The sequence below is a fragment of the Eleutherodactylus coqui genome, chromosome 5, assembly GCF_035609145.1.
Source record: "Eleutherodactylus coqui strain aEleCoq1 chromosome 5, aEleCoq1.hap1, whole genome shotgun sequence".
NCBI classification, from domain to species: domain Eukaryota; kingdom Metazoa; phylum Chordata; class Amphibia; order Anura; family Eleutherodactylidae; genus Eleutherodactylus; species Eleutherodactylus coqui.
In genome coordinates this window covers 253,849,980-253,870,273 of record NC_089841.1, presented here as the reverse complement: position 1 = coordinate 253,870,273, position 20,294 = coordinate 253,849,980, and the positions used below count along the sequence as shown (strand labels likewise).

Here is a 20,294-nt window from a genome sequence, read left to right as displayed (position 1 = left end):
TACAGCCGCAATGGGGGTCTACTACTTTACAGCCGCTGTGGGGGTCTACTAGTTTACAGCTGCTGTCGGGGTCTACTAGTTTACAGCCGCTGTGGGGGTTTACTAGTTTACAGCCGCAATGGGGGTCTACTACTTTACAGCCGCTGTGGGGGTCTACTAGTTTACAGCTGCTGTCGGGGTCTACTAGTTTACAGCCGCTGTGGGGGTCTACTAGTTTACAGCCTCTGTGGGGGTCTACTAGTTTACAGCCGCTGTGGGGGTCTACTAGTTTACAGCTGCTGTCGGGGTCTACTAGTTTACAGCCGCTGTGGGGGTCTACTAGTTTACAGCCTCTGTGGGGGTCTACTAGTTTACAGCCGCTGTGGGGGTCTACTAGTTTACATCGGTAAACAATTCAGTTAGCCAGTATAACACATTACCAGATATAGCGGTAATTGTATCTACTTTTTGGGATTAAAGACAAACTTGTGGAAAAAACATGTTTCCATTGTAATTATTTCTTAGAGTCCTTCAGACCGCTCTTAGTTGGCAGCATCCCACATATGTTCAGGCAACACAAAACCTACTGACAGCCCGTTGATGACACATGGAGATTACCCGCACCCATCCAAGTGCTGGCTGGTGGCACACGTACTACTAATCTAGGGCATCAAATTCCAGCACCTCCTTAAAATGCAACCTTCGCATGCACAATGGGCAGAGAAACGAGTTCGCATTTTGCTTGTGCATGTCAATCACGCAAAAAAATAGCGCATGCTCTTTGTTCTGCGTATTTTCACACCAAAGGTCCCAATAGAAGTCAATGGGGGGGGGGGGCACAATATGCAGGGAGAAGCATAAAACTATGTAATTCTGCCGGAAAAAGAACACATTTGGAACTCATTGAGACTAATTAGCCATTTCCATCAGTGCATCTTTGTTTGCTGTTCATTTCTTTTGGGCGCAAAATGTACAGTAAAATACATAAACGCTATGCCCATGTACGTGCAAACATGCATACGCGTGCGTGAAGCCGGCCTTAATCTAGTGCCTGAGAACAAGATGGCGCTGCACTTCAGGGCTGATATGGAATATATAATATTTCCGTAATTAGACAGACACATTTTCTGCACACGCGATGTTCGGCCCCCCGCTCTGTTGGATCCGAGCAACCGCGGTCTGCCATTGCCTGCAGGTAAACTGAGTGATTCCAACACTATTTAAGGGCTTGGACTGCCGAGTGTGTTACACCATATGCTCACTCCTGTACAATTTTTTTGCACAGTGAACAAGTGTATTTTGACCGTTCACATGATTTAAATGGCTAATTAGCCTAACGTGGTGATTGCTGGTATATGCAGAATAGCGCATACCCGCGCGGGCAGATGTGCATGTTTGCACATGTCCCATAGACCTCTATAGGGCTCTTTGGTGGGCAAACACACACAAGATAGAACAGGTCCTATTTTTTTTTTTTAAATCAATGGGTTCTATTGTGCCCATTATGCCAAAACACGCTGGTCTGTTCAAGCCCTTAGGGACCTGCTACTTAAGGAGTTCTGCCAGCGCCGTTAGTGAGTGTCACTGCTGTAAATTAGCAGCTGTATAACATGCATAAGAAGACAATGATGGCATGCTAAACATGACAGCAAAGGAAAGGAAAAATGAGCAAAAACATAATTAGAAATAGAAAAAACTGTAAGTAACGAGGAGGGAGGTCAGGCACATGAAGAGTTCGTGTTGTCTTACATTTTGAGTTGTCTCCAGTTCCTCTCACTCTCTAGTTGGGTTCCTATTTCGTCTCTTGCAAGGTCTTCGGGCTTTATATTCAGCATGCTCTAGTATCACTACCTGTCCAGCACCAGAGAAACAAGTAGATCCAGGTCCATGTGTGTTCTGCAGGGCAGACATGCCAGCCTGCCACCCTGCCCTGCTGCTCGCTCTTCTACTCAACTTCTCTGCCACTTTTGGTAAGTACAAGAAATATTTTACTTTTAACCGAGTTTTTAAATCCTTCTCACTCAGCCCATGAGAGATCTTCTCTGCATTGTATGTGTTTGACTTGTTCTCCAGCTTTGACAAGTTAGCCTTAATGTCAAATATGAATGAAGTTTTGACTATTTAAATGCAAAAAAACTGCAATACCTGAAATACCCAGAAAGCTGAGAGCTGCACCTTACATGCTGAGTGTAGGAGTCTACTACTGAACGGGCTGTAGTTGTATCTCAGGACACTGGAACTAATCTGCTGCAGCGATGTCTGTGACTGCCCCATCCATCGCAGTGGGACTTGCAGAACTACCCGCACATCTGGGGGTAGCGATCTCATTCACATGGATGGAATTCATTTCTTAGGGCAGAGTCACACCAGCATATGCGCAAAATGCTCGCCGCAGCGTATGTGCATATAAACGAGGATTGAAGAGGTACATAATCTGTGTGTTGCGCACTTGTCTGCACATAATGCTGTAAGTTTTTACATACGCAAGGCCAGTTCACACGCACGCCAGGCGCGCACTTTCCATGGATTTCTTGGCTAATTAAAGCCTAATAATCCATCTGTCTTCATTTTCCCGCGTTTAGTGCAGTGTCACACTGTTTTCCTTACGTATTTTTTCACCTTCCATAGACTTCAATGACATGTCTGCTGCGCAGAAAAATAGAGTAGGACCTATTTTTTTATGTGCACAAAATGTGCGCACAAAACACGCTGAAGAGAACGAACACATTGAAATAAATGGGTTCTATTCGCTGTGTTTAGCTTGCCCACAATTTGCCCTTAGGGCTCCTGCAGACAAGCGTTTTTGTGCACGTTTTTACCCACACAAAATCGGTTGCGCAAATTGCAGACAATAGGACCAATTCATTTCAATGGGTTCCCTCACATTCTGCATTTTTGCACTCACATTTAAATATACACGACATGCTTTAGGAGTGTATGGGGGTGTGCAAATGGGCACCCCGCCTGCACGAAATTGCGCCCCGAACTACTTAAGGAGCGATGATACCCTTCCCAACTCACGCCACGGGCCTCTCACTAGCCAAGCCAGGATCCTACTGTACATTGATGAGGGGCAAAACCCCGAAACAGCTGTCTGTGTATGGATTCTGGCTTTTGGTCAATTCCCAATCATTGTTATAAAGACTTTTTTAAAGGGTCTGACATCCAGTAGGTGGCGCTGCAGAGGTATTGTTCCATCTTCCTTCTTTGCATGTATCTCCCAGAGAAGCTTGCATGTCCTTACAAGCCTCCTCACTCACCTCCTAGGTGCTCTCCTTAAAGGGGTGGTCTCGCGAAACCAAGTGGGGTTATACACTTCCGTATGGCCATATTAATGCACTTTGTAATATACATTGTGCATTAAATATGAGCCATACAGAAGTTATTCACTTACCTGCTCCGTTGCTGGCGTCCTCGTCTCCATGGTTCCGTCTAAATTCGCTGGCAGCTTGCTTTTTTAGACGCGCTTGCGCAGTCCGGTCTTCTCCTTCCAGCACGAGCCGCTTCAGTGTGCTCCCCACAACAGCTCTTCTGCGCATGCGCAGACGAGCTGTCACTGCTCGGGAGCGCGCTGGAGCGGCCATTCTGTACCTTCCTCTGTTAGAGGAAGGTGCAGAAACTGGAGCTGCCCAGCGGAGAAGCCCAGCCCAGCAGAGCAGAGAAGCCCAGCCCAGCAGCCCCGAGAAGCCGCCCAGGTAAGTGATGGGTCGGGGGGTGATCTTGACTAACAGGTGAAGGTCCCGGGCCACAGCGGTAGGCCCCGGAGCCCAGCGCTGGGCTCCGGAACCTAGCGCTGGGCTCCGGAACCTAGCGCTGGGCTCCGGAACCTAGCGCTGGGCTCCGGGGCCTTCACCTGGGCTCCGGAACCTAGCGCTGGGCTCCGGGGCCTAGCGCTGGGCTCCGGGGCCTTCACCTGGGCTCCGGGGCCTAGCGCTGGGCTCCGGGGCCTTCGTCTGTTGTCAGGGTCTAGCGCTGGGGAGCCGGGAGCGTAGCGCTGGGGAGCCGGGAGCGTAGCGCTGGGGAGCCGGGGGCTAGCGCCGGTTACCTGCTGCCTGGCGGTGGGTGACTGGTCGGCGGCTGCGGTGGGTCCGGTCGGTGGCTGCGGGGCGTCTGGTTGCCATGGAGACACTGGCTGGCAGCGTCTCGGGAGCGCGCACGTCGGGCTGCAGCGAGCGACGGGAAAAGAGCTGGCGGCCATCTTGGGGAAACTTTTATAAGTTGCTGAAACGCTGGAACGGTAAGTACAAACCAGCTAGAAAAGTCATTTACAGGGGGGCTTAGTAATGTGTGCTTAATTAGGGGGACTGGGCAAAAAAAAAAATTCACTGCTTCCTCGAGACATCTCCTTTAAGGAGAGATGATACCCTCCCTGACCTTGTGTATTTCATGCACATTTATGCACCTCCCATAGACTTCTATGGGGCCCTTTGATGTGCAAATACGCAGGAAAATACAGCAGGTCCTTTTTTTTTTGCACACGCAAAAAAGGAAATGAGAATTAACTCCTTGAAGCCAGGGGGTTCTATTTTCTGTGTTTTCATGCTCAAAAATGTGCACACATGTGTCCGTGAAGCCGCGCTCATACATCCACACTTCCACTGCACGTGATTTCACCAGCACATTGCCTGTTTTTCCTTTTCACATTCCTTTTGGCTGCTTGTACATCAGTAGGAGAAAATGCTCTGGACTAACATGATGTTGTGCCCTTCAGTCAGTTGGCGTTGGGCGCAGTTTTAGCACCTGGGATGAAAATAATTTGGTTGCAAGTGAAAGTGAAGTCCTTCTTATTATTTCTGCACTTTGTAGAGCGCTTACATAATCCTGGAGCTTCCAGCCTTATAAAAATAACCGGCAAATTCCTCCTGTTTCATTCTTGTTAACACTATTCATCCTGGGAGAGCGGTAGATTTACGCCGCTCCCCGCGAGCGTGGGAAATAAAGCTGAAAACAAAGGATCCGTTTTTTTCCCCATTTATTTCATTGGGGTCCAAAAAAAAAAAAGGGAAGCAAACAGACAAGCTTCTGCGTTGTTTCTGTTCCGTCGGGTTTCTGGTATTATAGATAAAAAAGTGGCACAGTCTGCAGCGTTATTTTTCCATAAAAAATCATAAACCTGATGGAATGCCCTTTGCGTTTTTTTGAAACCGCATGGTAATTAATGAAGAAAAAAACTGATCACTTTTTCCCATTTATTATCCGTTTCTCTCCTTCAAAAATGGAACAGATAGACGTAAACCCTGAACTGACCCTAATGCAGGTGTGACCGCAGCCTTAGTCCGGCCTCGCATCAGTGTATTTGCACGCATATTTGCACACACTAAACTTGCGCATATAATATGCAGAGAATAGAACCAATTAATTTCAATGGCTTCGTTCACATACATGTATTTCCCTGCGCATTTCGGCCGTGCAAAAAAACCCTAAAATAGCAAGCTCTATATTCCTGCACATTTGCGCACCAAAAGTCCCCATTTAAGTCAATGGGGGTATGCAAATATGCATGCAAGACGCTGGGCGATGCATGAAGCACTGCGTAACTGTGCAGGAAATACAGCACATTTTGAACTCTAATTGGACTAATTGTTGCTGGGAGCATCGATGCTCATTTTTTTGCCCACAAAAAGTACAGTAAAATACCCCGATCTGCGTGCGTGAAAGTAACGTCCGTCCCACAATTAACATCAAAGTTGTTGTAGTAAAAGTTAAAAAGTTCTCAATATTTATGCAAGTATGACTTCGGCCTCCTGCACATGGGCGGATTTGCATTGTGGAGTCCGTGGTGGGCGTCCGCCTTCGGACACCGCAGCAGATACCGCCCTATAGCATGCTATAGCAAATCCCAATTTCATCTCCATGAGCGGAAATCGTTTGCGATTTTCGCTCGCAGAGAAGAAATCGCAGCATGCTACGATTCTGTGCGGGCTACACACGGCCGGCTTCCACTTAAGTCAATGGTAGCCGTCCGTCCCATGGCACTTCCGCAGTGGGCACTGCAGAAGTATTGCGGGAATCCCGCATGCAGGGTCCGACCCGCCCGTGTGCAGGAGGCCTTGCACCAAATTTGCAATACCTTTTTCCCTATGTCTTATCTTACATCAACCGCTAATAGGCAGAGGACTTAGAAGGGTATTGCGGTTTCAGTAAAAAAGCCTATGAAAAGTTAGACACACAAAAAAAATCTTTCTGTACTAATTCCTCTAAAATCTTAAACTGGTCATACACATAAGAGAAAAGTCTGCCAGGCCAACCGGGTTCGGCAAGGTTGGCTGAGGATCTTATGTGTATAGGGGCTTGTTTACAGATGGGGGGGAAGGAAGACATTTTTGTATTTTATTTTAAAAAATTAACGCATTTAGAAATTGATGGCAGCAACAGATCTCACAAAAGTTGGGGCAGGGTTACTAAAAGGATTAATATTAATAATTAATATTTAATAATTGAGATCTATGGACCCTCAGGTGTTACTACATTAAAAACAGACATGATTCTGTAATGCAAATCACTGCATGGGCTCTGGGATACTTTCAGAAATCATTGTCAGTGAACACAGTTCGCTGTGCAATCCACAAATGCACATTAAAGCTGTATCATGGGGAAAAGAAACTATATATCAACACAATCCATTGCAGCAATGAAAAAAGACTTCGGCAGCATCCAGGGTGCAAATTGATATCCAAAGTTTTATTCCCCCATCACAGAAAAACAGGCAACGTTTCGGCCATGTTGGCCTCGAGCTTGACAAAGGCTAACATGGCCGAAACGTTGCCTGTTTTTCTGTGATGGGGGAATAAAACTTTGGATATCAATTTGCACCCTGGATGCTGCCGAAGTCTTTTTTCATTGCTGCATGTGATTTTGGTGATAAGGATCCATTCACCTGTTTCTTTGGCTACTGCATAATCTATGCCCAGCCCTTGGAGGGATATACAATTTGTGCTGCTGGCGACCTGCTTTCTCTCAACACAATCCATTAATGCCGGCATCTTCTCTGGGCCAAAGCTTATTTATAATGGACTGAGGCAAAATGGAAAACTGTTCTGTGGTCACATGAATCCAAACTTGAACTTCTTATTGAAAACCAAGGATGCCGTATCCTGCGGACTCAAGAGGAGAGAGATCATCTACCTTGTTATAAGTGCACAGTTCAAAAGCCTGCATCTCTGATGGTATGGGGTTGCATTAGTACCTATGGCATGGGAAGCTTACACATTTTGAAAGACACTATCAATGTTGAACAGTGTATAGAGCACAGAAGAGTGCGGGTGCTGTGCGCTGCCTCTGATTGGTCACAGCGCTCAGCCAGAGACATTGCTTTCAGGGGGCGGGGATTTTTAAATTCCCGGCTGGATGACAAGGAGAAGAAGAGTACCGGCAGCTGCAAGAAGACGCGCCAGAGATGACAGCGCTTCCCAGGTGATCTATTAGTATTTTTTATGTTTTTTTTCCAACAGTCATGTACTATTTCCGGGGGAGGCTTATATTTCAAGCCTCCCCCCAAAAAAATCCTCGCCACAGGGAATCCCCTGCCACTGCTGCAGAGGACCGCAAGTATCTCCCGTTCATTTCAATGGGTCTGGCGCTGCTGCTGGCCCCACTGAAATGAATGGGAGAAGATTACTATCTCCTGCCGAGGCGGTCACAGCCACAGCAGGAAATTCCTTCAGCCCTGCTGGGAAAGGAGGCTGTTTCCCTGTGGAAACGCCTCGCATCCAGGACTTCCAGAAGGGTTGCAAGAGCGATATCAGGGTGTCAATCCCATCCCGATATCGCTTTCGCCAGTGTGCAGGAGCCCTTATCTATTCTAATCTAAGTAAGTGCACAACTGGCACTTTTTTGATTTTCTCACAGCATTTTATCACTGAGGACTATCTTTGTTTATTGTATGGTTACATAGTAACATACATAGTAACATAGTATGTAAGGCTGAATGAAGACAATGTCCATCTAGTCCAGCCTGTTTATCCTCCTGTGTTGTTGATACAGAGGAAGGCAAAAAACCCCAAGAGGCAGGAACCAATTAGCCCTTTTGGGGAAAAAATTCCTTCTCGACTCCCTAATGGCAATCAGACTAATCCCTGGATCAACCCCTAATAGTTCCTACTAGAGATGAGCGAGCATACTCGATAAGGCAAACTACTTGATCAAGTAGTGCCTTATTCGAGTACCTGCCCGCTCGTCTCTAAAGATTCAGGGGCCGGCGGGGAGTGGCGGGGGAGAGCGGGGAGGAGCGGGGGGAGATCTCTCTCTCCCCCCTGCTCCCCCCTGCTTACCGCCGCAACTCACCTGTCACCCGCGCCGGCAGCCGAATCTTTAGAGACGAGCGGGCAGGTACTCGAATAAGGCACTACTAGTTTGAGTAATTTGCCTTATCGAGTATGCTCGCTCATCTCTAGTTCCTACCTGCCTGTGTTAAGGACCGTTACACATGACCGGTCACATTAACCTTTCAAGCCTTGGGTTCCAAATTAGTTCATACCTGGATGCATCAGAGAGGCCAAAAACTATATGATTTATAGTAATTAGCTCTCACAGATATGTAGAGATGAGCCGCGGCAAGTATTCAGCCCACTCTGCTTAAGGCGCGTACACTGAATCTTTATTGACTGACTATAGTTCTAATACAGGAAAGCAATACATCATTAGTCACGAGGTTAATCTTATTGGGTTAGAAAAACATCAAGAATTGTGCTTTGTTGAACAATCAGCGCAGTGAGAATAAATATGTGAAATGTCCTTCAAATGATTATTCTCTCTTGTGAGTTTGGATGATCGCAGCGTCTTATCAGCACGATTTGCTCTTTTCCCAAAGCTCAGGACATGGGGGAGTCTTTTCTGATAGCAGCTGTACCAGGCAAATGTTCTCGGATGAATGGGAAAAAAAACCAAATCATTAGACATTGCACCGAATACCCTGCTGTAAAGTTATTTTTGCAAATTTATTGTTTCACTACACACAAGCTTATTTACATCTTATAATGCTCCATTTTGTATCTAGCGGCCATTTTGAGACAGATTCTTCCATTTTATGGACCTGTACCTTCTCACCTGTATACCCGGATTAACAATTAACCTAAGATTTATAACCTATAATATCCTTCCTCTCCAGAAAGACATCAAGTCCCCTTTTAAACTCCTCTATGGATTTTGCCATCACCAAGGTTCCTGGATCCTTTTTTACAGGTTCCAGTGTATAGTCTGTTGTGCTGCTCTCTACTTATCAGTGGATTTCTCACATATGTATATACATATATTGTCTCATTTGAGATATACGAAGCTGCAAACAGCACTGATTCTGTCACTGATTTTAGTAATCGTGTTGTTCATTTTTTGACATTACCAAAGCGCTCTCCTATTTATTCTTTTATTCTAACAAACACGCCCCCGGACTGTTGAGCAACTAGAATCCTACATCAGACAAGAATTGGACAGCATTGCTCCCCCAAAACTCCAGCAATTGGTCTCCCCCCTTCCCAGACATTTACAGACTGTTGTAAGAAGGAGAGGGGATGCTACACAATGGTAGACACGGCCCCACCCCACCTTTTGTGAGATGTGTTGCTGCCACCATCTTCTAAATTAGTTAATTTTTTTAAATGAAATGGAAAAAAATCTCAATTTCAACTTCTGATATGTTTTATGTTCTATTGTGAATAAAATGGGCCTAGATAGAATTTCCAAATCATTACATTGTTTTTTGCTTTATGTTTATTCACATTTTACGTAACGTCTCAACTTTTTAGGCATTGGGGCTGTATAGCTAAATTATGTAATGCTCTGCTACACTGTACTATGCTTCTGACTTATCAAGACAGGAGTTTCCTAAACCTCTCTTAATATAAGCTGTGCTGGAGCAAGATGCACCACATTTTTTAAGAGGTGCTCACCACTTAATAACTTTACCACATTTTATTGCAGTCTGTGTACCAGAAATCAAATCTATGCCAGTTATGAGATTGGGTAGATTTTACAATATAATTTAATTTATGCCAGTTACAAGCATAAATTATAGTAAATATATCAGGTTGCAAAGACCACGCCCCTCCAATTGAGTCACACCCACTTTTTAAAAATAGTGAACATAATGGAAAAATAAAAGTAAGTCGTAAATTGTTTTGTGCAGAAAAGCACGTGGCAAACTTGCAACTTTTTAAAGCCAGAAAACTGAAAAATTAAGGCCTTTGTGTTTCATTTACTCACCATTTTCAAGATTCTTGTTTATATCCAGAGGCTGAAGACCTATGTAAATGAGACCTGTGGGTTTATTACACTCTATCAAATCAGCTCTTAAGCACAGCTACATTGTAGTTATGTCTCTAACAGACAGTATGGGATACAGACTGCTCACCTCTAGGACCCCTACCTCTGCAGTAAAACTACAGTTCCCTGATGGCTGTGCATTGACCCTGTCTAGCCGACAAGAGGTAGAGAGGTGGCCATTAGGGATGAGCAAGTATACTCGCTAAGGCACTACTCACTCGAGTAATGTGCCTTAGCCGAGTATCTCCCTGCTCGTCCCTGAAGATTCGGGTGCCGCCGCGGGGCGGGGAGCTGCGGGGGAGAGCATGGAGGAACGGAGGGGAGATCTCTCTCTCCCGCCCGCTCTCCCCTGCTCCCCGCCGCAACTCACCTGTCAGCTGCGGCGGCCCCCGAATCTTTAGGGACGAGCAGGGAGATACTCGGCTAAGGCACATTACTCGAGTGAGTAGTGCCTTAGAGAGTATACTCGCTCATCCCTAGTGGCCATGCATGCGTGTGGCTCTCTCCTTTGAAGTCTAAAGGAGTTTCATAACGTCTATAGACTTCAGGGGAGAGGGTCATAATTAGCCACCTTTTCCATACATGGCTGCAATTGGGTGTCAAGTGTAGTCCAGGCACCTGAGGTAGGATGGAAGCCATCATCAGTTATATTGCCGAGGGGCCTCCATCATCCTTAGGCCAACCTTGCTGTCTATAATATTATTTAGAAATTCAATTTCTCATTCTCCCTATACCTAGATCTCTTTTAAAACCATGTTTTCTCTGAAATGCAGGACCGTTTCGGAGCAAAACATGGTTCTTTGTAAAGAGGGTGGCTGTTCTTGCCTTATATTGCCTTTGGATAGGGCAGCATGAAACAGATAACAGGTTCAATTAATTGGTCTGTCAGGGAAAATTCTGCGTACAGCACCAATCAGGCCCACCCCAATGCCCCGCTGCCGGCGGTAAAGAAGAGACACCACACACGGAGGTCTGGTATAGTTCCTCACACGGGGACATGACTGCGCACTTTATTACAGATTACATGGGATCTTATACCCTTTGGTCTCATCACTAGGAATGGGTGATGGGCTCATTGGCTCAAATTCACCACATAACCATATATGGGAAGTCCGGATTTCCGGCCTAAGACAGTGAAAGTTATATACGTAGTTGAACAGTCGTTATCTAGATATGGCGCTTCTGGGAAAACAGCCAAGTACACGGCCTTCGTGTCCGATTCTGTATCATCTCAAAATTTCTGGACACATCTCTCTCAGCCTTGCAAACTTTTGGAATATCTGATGTAAGGCGACATATAAGTTTTTCTCATTTTAACTTTGAATAGAACTTGCATACTGGTATAAAAGCATAAAAAACATATGGCAATATATACATATACCCTCACAAACCCCCCTAAAAACTTATATGGAGATCAAGCACCAGACCTTGCACTCTTCCTCGGTCGCCTCTCCCTTGCGTCAGGGTTTCCCCACTGCCTGTAAGTCCCTACTCCTAGGAGGGGGATCCCTACCTCACCTCAGAAGGAGGCCATGGATTCCCTGGGCTTATTTCCAGGCATCCATACCCTCTATCTGTACAAGTTAACACCCCACAGGGTGTGCCCTCGCTCAAACCTAAGGTCTTCTGCACTATCCCTAGGCAAATGGGAATTCTACTGACAATCCATCTTAGGAGATCGGGGCAGGTGCAGTACTGGTACATTTCTCCATTCTTCTGGTAAAGTACGTGGTTGGCACTATGGGAACTGGCTCTTCATCTTTTTTCAAACAAGGGAAATTTTGGTCACATTATCCAGTCCCTTACTCATACTCTTTTTGATCAAAGGGATAATACACATACAGGAAGTTACATACCCCACCTCTTTCTGCTAAAATCATATCCAGGGCCACTCTATTTTGGAACGCCATGGATGCAGTGGGCCCTTACTGGTCAGCTAACCCTTTCAAAGCATCCCTGGTGTAGTTTACAAACCTCTGCTGATTGTAATAGATATAATTCATCCAATCTACATTATTATTAACAGTGACAATAGCAAATAAGGACTCAAAACCTGCTTTAACCTGATTTCTAGAATTAAATTCATCTGGAACCCCCCTTGGCACTCCTATTGCATCTATGTATACATGTGGATCAGAGTTACCACCGGGAGTCTCAACGTATCTCTTAGTACGATGCAGTGTTGGATTCTCACCCTCAGTGTAATCTTCATATTGCACATTTGATTGTATTAATTTGTTCTGATCCCTGAAACAGGGGCTAGTGTACAGTAGTCAAAGGTGTGTGTGGCTATGTGTGTGTTAGAGAAATTGTACCACAATGTCACTGTGACAGCCACTTCCGCCAAGGTCCCCAACCCTGCCCATAGCATGTAAAGGATATGCAGGATCATGAGTTTTTTCAGTGCGAAGTGTGGATCCAAGTGGGCTTTCCTTCGAGCTTGACTGCAGTTGGGGTGGTGAGCAACATCTGGTAAGGACCTTCAAACCGGGTTTCTCTCTCAAACTTTTTTCACATAGACCCTGTCACCTGGTTTCAGATTGTGACACTCATCTGTAGGACCTGGGAGAAAAGCAGAGACTGCAGAATGCATTACTGACAATTCCTTGGAGAGGCCTATGACAAAATTAACAAGAAAATCATTCCCCAAACTCTGATACTGTGGCATGTACCCTCTGGAGAAAAAGAAAAACTAATGGAAGACACTCAATTCAAGATTTGGCCGTTTCCTCTATTGTCTTTTGTATCTATTTTCCCACTACTCCGCGGATGGTAGGGTGTGTGAAAAGCCTGAAATATACCCAAAGCAGACATGATGTGTTGCATTATTTCACCTGTGAAGTGTGTACCTTTGTTTGACTCAATCACTTCCGGTACCCCATATCTGCAGATTACTTAATTCATGAGCTCCTGTGCGGTTACCTGCTTATTTACTTTGGTAACAGAGTAGGTCTCCAACCTGAAAAGAAATCAACAACAACAAGCACATATTCATACTTCCCAACAAGTGGGAGCTGAGTGTAGCCAATTTGCAATCCCTGAAATGCGTAGAGTGGTCCCGGCAAGTGTGATGCGGCAAATTTACTTCTGCCCTGTTGCTTACGGCAAAGATCATGCAAAATTGGACAAATGATGCAGCAGCTACAGAAAACCCAGGAGCCACCCGTCCTTGTTCAAGCGTCGACATCATTTCTGCTTTGAGAGGTGCGTCTTTCCGTGCATCGGCTGGGCCATCATGGGGCACAGGGACCGTGGTAGGCAAGTGCTGTTGACTGTTCGCCATACACCGTCCTGTTTCTGCTGTTCCCATATTTAGTCCATTTGTCTTTTTCTTCCTTGCTGGCTTGTAACTGTAAAGTCTTTAGCATATCAAAGTCCAAGTTTTTATCAAAGTCCAAAGTTTTTATCAAATTCTTCTTTTCTTCTTTTCTTCCACGGCTTGAGGGCCGCTGCCTTTGCTGTGTGGTCTGTGATGGCATTGCTTCTTGTTTCTCCGGTGTAGGAATTGGTGTGAGCTCTCTACTTTGTCAGGTAGAAGTAGGGCCTCCATGAGACTCTGCACCGCTGCATCATTCTTAATTGGCTGTCCTGCTGAGGTAAAAAACTGTCTGGCCTTCCATGTTGGGCCGTAATCATGAGCTATGCCAAATGCATACCGGGAATCAGTGTAAATGTTTGCCGTCTTACCTTCTACCACTCTACACGCCTCAGTGAGGGCCTTTAGTTCCGCTTCTTGTACTGCGACATGCGGAGGCATTCTGCTTTTAGGACATCTTGTTGTGTGACCACTGCATATCCAGTGTGGAGTCATCAATCACCCCTGGTACCATCTATAAAAAACAACTCAAAATATGCATTGTTAACAGGGGCTTTCAGTAAGTTTTTAAACCATCCCACTTCGTTGGGCGCCATTTGTCAGGGAAAATTCTGCGTACAGCACCAATCAGGCCCACCCCAATGCCCCGCTGCCGGCGGTAAAGAAGAGACACCACACACGGAGGTCTGGTATAGTTCCTCACACGGGGACATGACTGCGCACTTTATTACAGATTACATGGGATCTTATACCCTTTGGTCTCATCACTAGGAATGGGTGATGGGCTCATTGGCTCAAATTCACCGCATAACCATATATGGGAAGTCCGGATTTCCGGCCTAAGACAGTGAAAGTTATATACGTAGTTGAACAGTCGTTATCTAGATATGGCGCTTCTGGGAAAACAGCCAAGTACACGGCCTTCGTGTCCGATTCTGTATCATCTCTGAATTTCTGGACACATCTCTCTCAGCCTTGCAAACTTTTGGAATATCTGATGTAAGGCGACATATAAGTTTTTCTCATTTTAACTTTGAATAGAACTTGCATACTGGTATAAAAGCATAAAAAACATATGGCAATATATACTTATACCCTCACAGGTCAGTCACTTTTAATAATAAAACCAGAGGTTAACAAGTGAAAAACTCCTCCTAATCGCATAATGATAAACGTAACCAGCTGGTTGCAAAGGTGCCGTAGCCACAACGGGGCTAGATTATTGCAATAGCTATTTAATATCCCATAAACAAAGACAAAAGTGCATATAAAGAAGAAGAGAGGGAAAGAAGCAAGAGGGTGAGAAGAGAGGGTAGTGAGAGAAGAGAGCAAGGGAGAAATGAGATGCGGTAGTAGTAATGTACTATATAGCACTCCAAGAAGTCAAATATTCTCCGAGAGCCACAAGGGGAGGAAGTCAGTCCCACTGAATAAAATCCATGGAGTCCATATTTAAAGAAATGGTCAGTTCTATCCACATTCTGGGCCAGCGGTTTCTCCATGCAATGTAGATCAGAGAACGTATCTAACCATTCCCTCAATGAGGGTGGATTTCCAATGTCTTGGCATGATAAGTCGGGTCACCTGAAGGACAAATTCAGGTTCTTCATAGCAGAAGAAGGGGGCCTAGGAGGCATGGACAGGAGAGTCATCTCTGGAGCCCAGGAAGGTCTATAGAGAATACTTTATTGTATAACTTGTTGATAGCAAGCCGGAGAAGAGCAATTCTGACCCAACTCCACCAAACATGGAGGGGAGTGCCTTCTGCGTCTCCACATCTCCTATAGACAGGTGATAACCACCTGGTTAGCACCTTTTTTCCTGAACTTTAGAAGAATAGGTTAACTTTAAGCTCATTTATTTTGTAGTTCACTGTACAGAAACTTTCATTGTAGTCTTCTTTTTGTAAAATGTCCAGATTTGAAGAATCTTAAGTGCTGACGCCACTCTAAGCCTTCTGATGCTATCTCATGAAGTAATAAACTATTTTGCTTTCATGGGCAAAAAGGCAAGTTTCGTTTTATTAATATGTGAAGTATTCTTGTAGAACTAAACTAATAAAACATTCAGATATCTAAGATCATCAGCGCTAGACCAGGGAAGGTCAGCAGGACAAACAGTATGTGGACACTCTGCTTCCAAAGTGGGTAGACGATCCATTCCTATAGTGTTATAACACAGCCGTGTGTAACCGTATAATACTACAACAGTATACAGAGGCTCTGCTAGGAACTATACAATACTCAGCCTCATAACTACCAAGTTGTGGATAGCCATTATATGTAAGCTAGTCACTGGCTGCTGGGATTCATTTTTAGTGAATGTTAAAGAGAATGCATCGTCTTTTTATTTCTATCATCTTTCTTTACTAATTAGAACATACACAGTAATCTAATCCGCGTTCTCTTACTCCAGCTTTATAAAGGCCCATTTAGACAACGATTATCGCTCAAAAGATGTCTTTTGAACGACTTTTGAGTGATAATCGTTGTGTCATTTACATCCCAAGATGATCGCTCAAACGTTAAGCGATCACCTTGCGCTCCGGAGATTGCAGAGAACAAGCGGGGAGCAGCTTGTTCTCTGCATCCAGCTGTTCCCTGCTGGGAGCGCCCGGCTGTGATACAGCCGAGCGCTCCCAGCGGAGGATGCAGAAGACAAGCGGTTGTTCTCTGCACCCAGCTGTTCCCCGCTGGAAGCGCCCGGCTGTCACACAGCCGAGTGCTCCCAGCGGAGGATGCAGAAGACAAGCGGGGAGCCGCTTGTTCTCTGTGTCCAGCTGTTCCCCGCTGGGAGCGCCCGGCTGTGATACAGCCGAGCGCTCCCAGCGGAGGATGCAGAAGACAAGCGGGGAGCCGCTTGTTCTCTGCACCCAGCTGTTCCCCCGCTGGAAGCGCCCGGCTGTCATACAGCCGAGTGCTCCCAGCGGAGGATGCAGAAGACAAGCAGGGTGTCCCCGCTTGCCTTCTGCATCCAGCTGTTTCCCACTCTGAGCGCCCGGCTGTTATACAGCCGAGCGCTCTGAGTGGAGGATGCAGAAGACAAGCGGGGTGGCTCCGCAGTTCCCCGGCTGTTATACATATAAGAGAGTTATACATATAATAGAGTTGTTACATTTTGCTATGAGCCATTGTGTTTTTGCTGGTACTAAGACCACTGCGGCCCCCAGTGTACACGGCACAAGATGAAAGTTAACACACTGTTAGCCTTTTCAGTGACCAGCTTTTATTAAAAAAAAAACAATTCCACCATGGTTTTTGCAGCTTTTTTCCCAATTGTTTACCATATGGTAAAATATGTTAATGTCAACTTTATTCTATCGGACAGCACAAATGTGGCAAAATTAAATATTTTTTTCTTACATTTTATTACTTTTGCACAATAAAAACATGTTTTGGTGAGATTTCCATGGACGTGTTTGCGTAGGGGCGCTGATTTCAATGGGTCCGTTCACATTCACGTATTTTTCATGTGCATTTCAGTTGCACAAAAAAAAAATACAGCGCCCTCTATTTTCCTGTGCATTTGTGCACTAAAGGTCCCCATGTAAGTTGATGTGGGGGTGCGCAAATGGACACGCAATGGGCTAGGAGATGCGTGGTACGCTGCGTAAAGGGGGCCTTACGGAAACTGGACATCTGGACATTTTGTGTCATTGCATTCATACAGCCAGAACTTTCTTATCTTTAGGTCAACGTACCCCTTTTAGGGCTTGCTTTTTCTGCAGCAGGAGCTAAATGTTTTTTTTTTACAGTTTTGGGGCGCATATACATTTATTGACTTATTTTTAGAATTTTTTCAGGGGAGGGGGGATGAAAAACCAGCAAATCTGCAATTTTCTTTTCTTTTTTTTTTACACCACATGTTATCCAATATAAGTGATGAATTAACTTCATTCTATTGGTTGTTACTATTTTGACGGCACCACATATGTTTTTTTTTTTGTAAACTGCTTTTAAATAAGATAATTTTTAATGAAAAAAACAGTTTGTTTATGTATTTTGCAGGAGACTTTTTCTTTTTCAGAAACTTTATTAAACTTGACTTATGTTTTTTGTTTGTGCCTCCACTGAGCTTGAAGCAGCGATCATGTGATAACGTACATAATGTTTTGGAATACTTAGTATTTGGGAACGGAATTGTCTATAGGGCACAGCACAGATGCAGATTTTCTCAATTAGTGTAAATTTTGTTGTTTTTTCAACTGTGGAATGCGATCTGCGGAACGTCTTGCGGAATTTCTTGTATTTTGTTCTGCAGACTCTAACTGCGGAATTACATTTCCTGGATGTTAGAAATCCACAACAATAGTTCTACAAGACGTCCCGCTTCCTCTCATTGCAAATAGTGCAGAGGGGCAGGGAGGGGGTGGAGAGGAGGCAGAGAGGGGGCGGGAGCTCAGTGCACTGCTTCCGGCTCTTCCAGCCTCCTCCCCCTGCAGAGAGAGACGCCGTATATCGGCTGGGCGTGAAAACCCGGCTGATATATGGTCGTCTGAATAAGCCCTGAAAGTTACCATTGATCTTTATCTTGTGCAGCCAGAAAAATAAATTGTTATCCGCAATACTCTCAGTAAATGGAAATATAGATTTTCAGTAGGGATCGCTGCACAGTTCTTTCCCGATGGCTTCCAAGAAATTCAGTAATAGAAATGACCATCAGATCGTCAAGTACTGTATTTTTACTCTTTTTTTTAAGATCAAATATGTTTTAGCGAGTTTCCAACCATTTATTACAAATTCAGCTCCTTTAATCAATCCAATCACCAAGGAGCAAGAACATGATTGAATGAATTATGCAACCTTTTAGTGACTAATGGCCTTTAGGAATGTACAAAAATGGATGGCAGAAAAAGCCCACCTGGTCCGTCCAGTTTGCCCTTAAAACTATTCCCTTTTTTTTCCCTCAGGGTACGTTCACATGTTGCCAATTTGCTGCAGATTTTGGTACAGATCTGCAGAGGTTCCATTTGAATTCATTTGAAAGGGTGAAATCTGCACAAAATCCACAGCAAATCAGTGACGTGTGAACACACCGAGATATACATTTGCTTATTCCAGGCAGCTTGAATCCAATTATTATCAATGTAGCGCCGGCACCATTGAAGTTAATGGGAGAAGATCGCGATCCTCTGCTATAGCTGTCACAGCGGTGGCAGAGGATTTCTTCATCCCTGCGGGGAGTCCCCTTGTTAATGCTGTCCCAGTGTTCAGTGAGGAGGGGACTCCCCGCGGAGATGAAGAAATCCTCTGCCACAGCTGTCACAGCTGTAGCAGAAGATCGCAATCTTATCTGTATGTCAATGGGGCCGCCGCTGCTACCGCGGCCCCATTGACAAAAGGTAAAACGCCTGAATGTGACAGCATCCAGGGGTTTCACATCCAAGGAATCTCCTGCTGCAGCTGTCACAGCCGCAGCAGGGGATAGCGGGCAGCGGCTCTTTATGTGCGCGTTAAACGCTGCCAGGTGTTTTTTTTTTCAGCTTGATGCCTGCTTTGGTCATGCAAATTTTTTTACGCATGTGTATTTGCACACATAAATTTGCACATCAAAGCACCCGTCCGAGTGGGCCCTCAAAGGGAAATATCTCCATTTTTTTCTATAGTTGATTTCCATGGGAAAAAAATGGATACGTTGAAATTCAGTTTAACTTCCAAACACAGAACCAAGAAATAGAAAGCCCTAGTCCACATGGAATGCCAGGCATGTTTTGCTGCATTTATTATATTCCAGCAGACATGTCATGCCTTTCTCTTGAAGTTTACAGGCTGAATTATTTAGCGGAGAGCAACTATTGTAAAATATTCCATGCAATAAAGTTGTTTTCAGAATTGTTTAATAAATCTCATCTGTGTTCTCCACATTTACCAGGAAACTCTCAGAAGATGGAGAAGCCATTATGAATTTTGTGTCGATATAGTGCAAAATATGGGGAACAGCTCTTATTGTCATTCACATATTATAAACAGCAGAAGGCGGCCTTTGGGTAATAGCAGTACTTGTGCCCACTGCTGTCCATAAGACAGTGTTACCATATAGTCACAGATGATGCAACGCTCACATATTACCTGCCATATTACCCAGTGCCTATATAATGTCATACATAGTGCTCACAGCTATAGTGGCCACATAAAAAGACCACAATATGCCATCCATTGTGACCTCAGCCATAGTGATACATATTACCCAGTGCCCAAATTCTAGCTTTAATACCAATGGTACCATAGTACCATTTCTGTACCGCGGATGTGTGTGGCAGTGCCAGCCAGCGCACATGCGCAGCAGAGGTTTTTTCTTTCAAACTCCTGCTTTCCTGCGGAATCCGCAATGTCAATTGCGGACGGGCTGCGGATTGGACTGCTTCCATTAACTTCCATGGAAGCCATCTGTGCGGGAACCGCACTGAAATAGAGCATGCTGCGATTTGATTTCCACACCCAAAGGTTCGCAAATCAAATCCGCATGCTTTAGTTCAGTTGCGGACGGTCATGTTTCTCTATGGGCGGCTTGAACTGCGGATAATCTGCAATTCAAATCTGTCCGTGGACACTGGGCGCTAGGCTTGGTCCACATCTTCATTCAGAGGTTCCGTTGCAGATCCGGTAGATACCGGAAGAAGCAGAGCTACATGCTGCACTTTTGCTTTTGGTAAAATGCCGGGCGGCTGAGTGGAAACCGAATAAACCCCATTATAGTCAATGGTGTCCATTTGGCCCTCTTCGGTTTCGTCATAAGACAGATC

At 45.0% G+C, this 20,294-nt stretch overlaps 1 protein-coding gene across 1 annotated transcript in view; it reads left to right on the top strand.

Moving 5' to 3' along the window:
- The first annotated feature begins 1,675 nt into the window (after window positions 1–1,675).
- The window catches only part of CILP2 (cartilage intermediate layer protein 2), a 68,759-nt gene continuing 50,140 nt past the window's right edge, over window positions 1,676–20,294 (top strand). Inside the window, exon 1 of the mRNA XM_066604513.1 lies at window positions 1,676–1,949. Within this exon, the coding sequence (XP_066460610.1) occupies window positions 1,889–1,949 (61 nt within the window). The 5' untranslated portion in view covers window positions 1,676–1,888. The remainder of the gene's footprint in view (window positions 1,950–20,294) is intronic.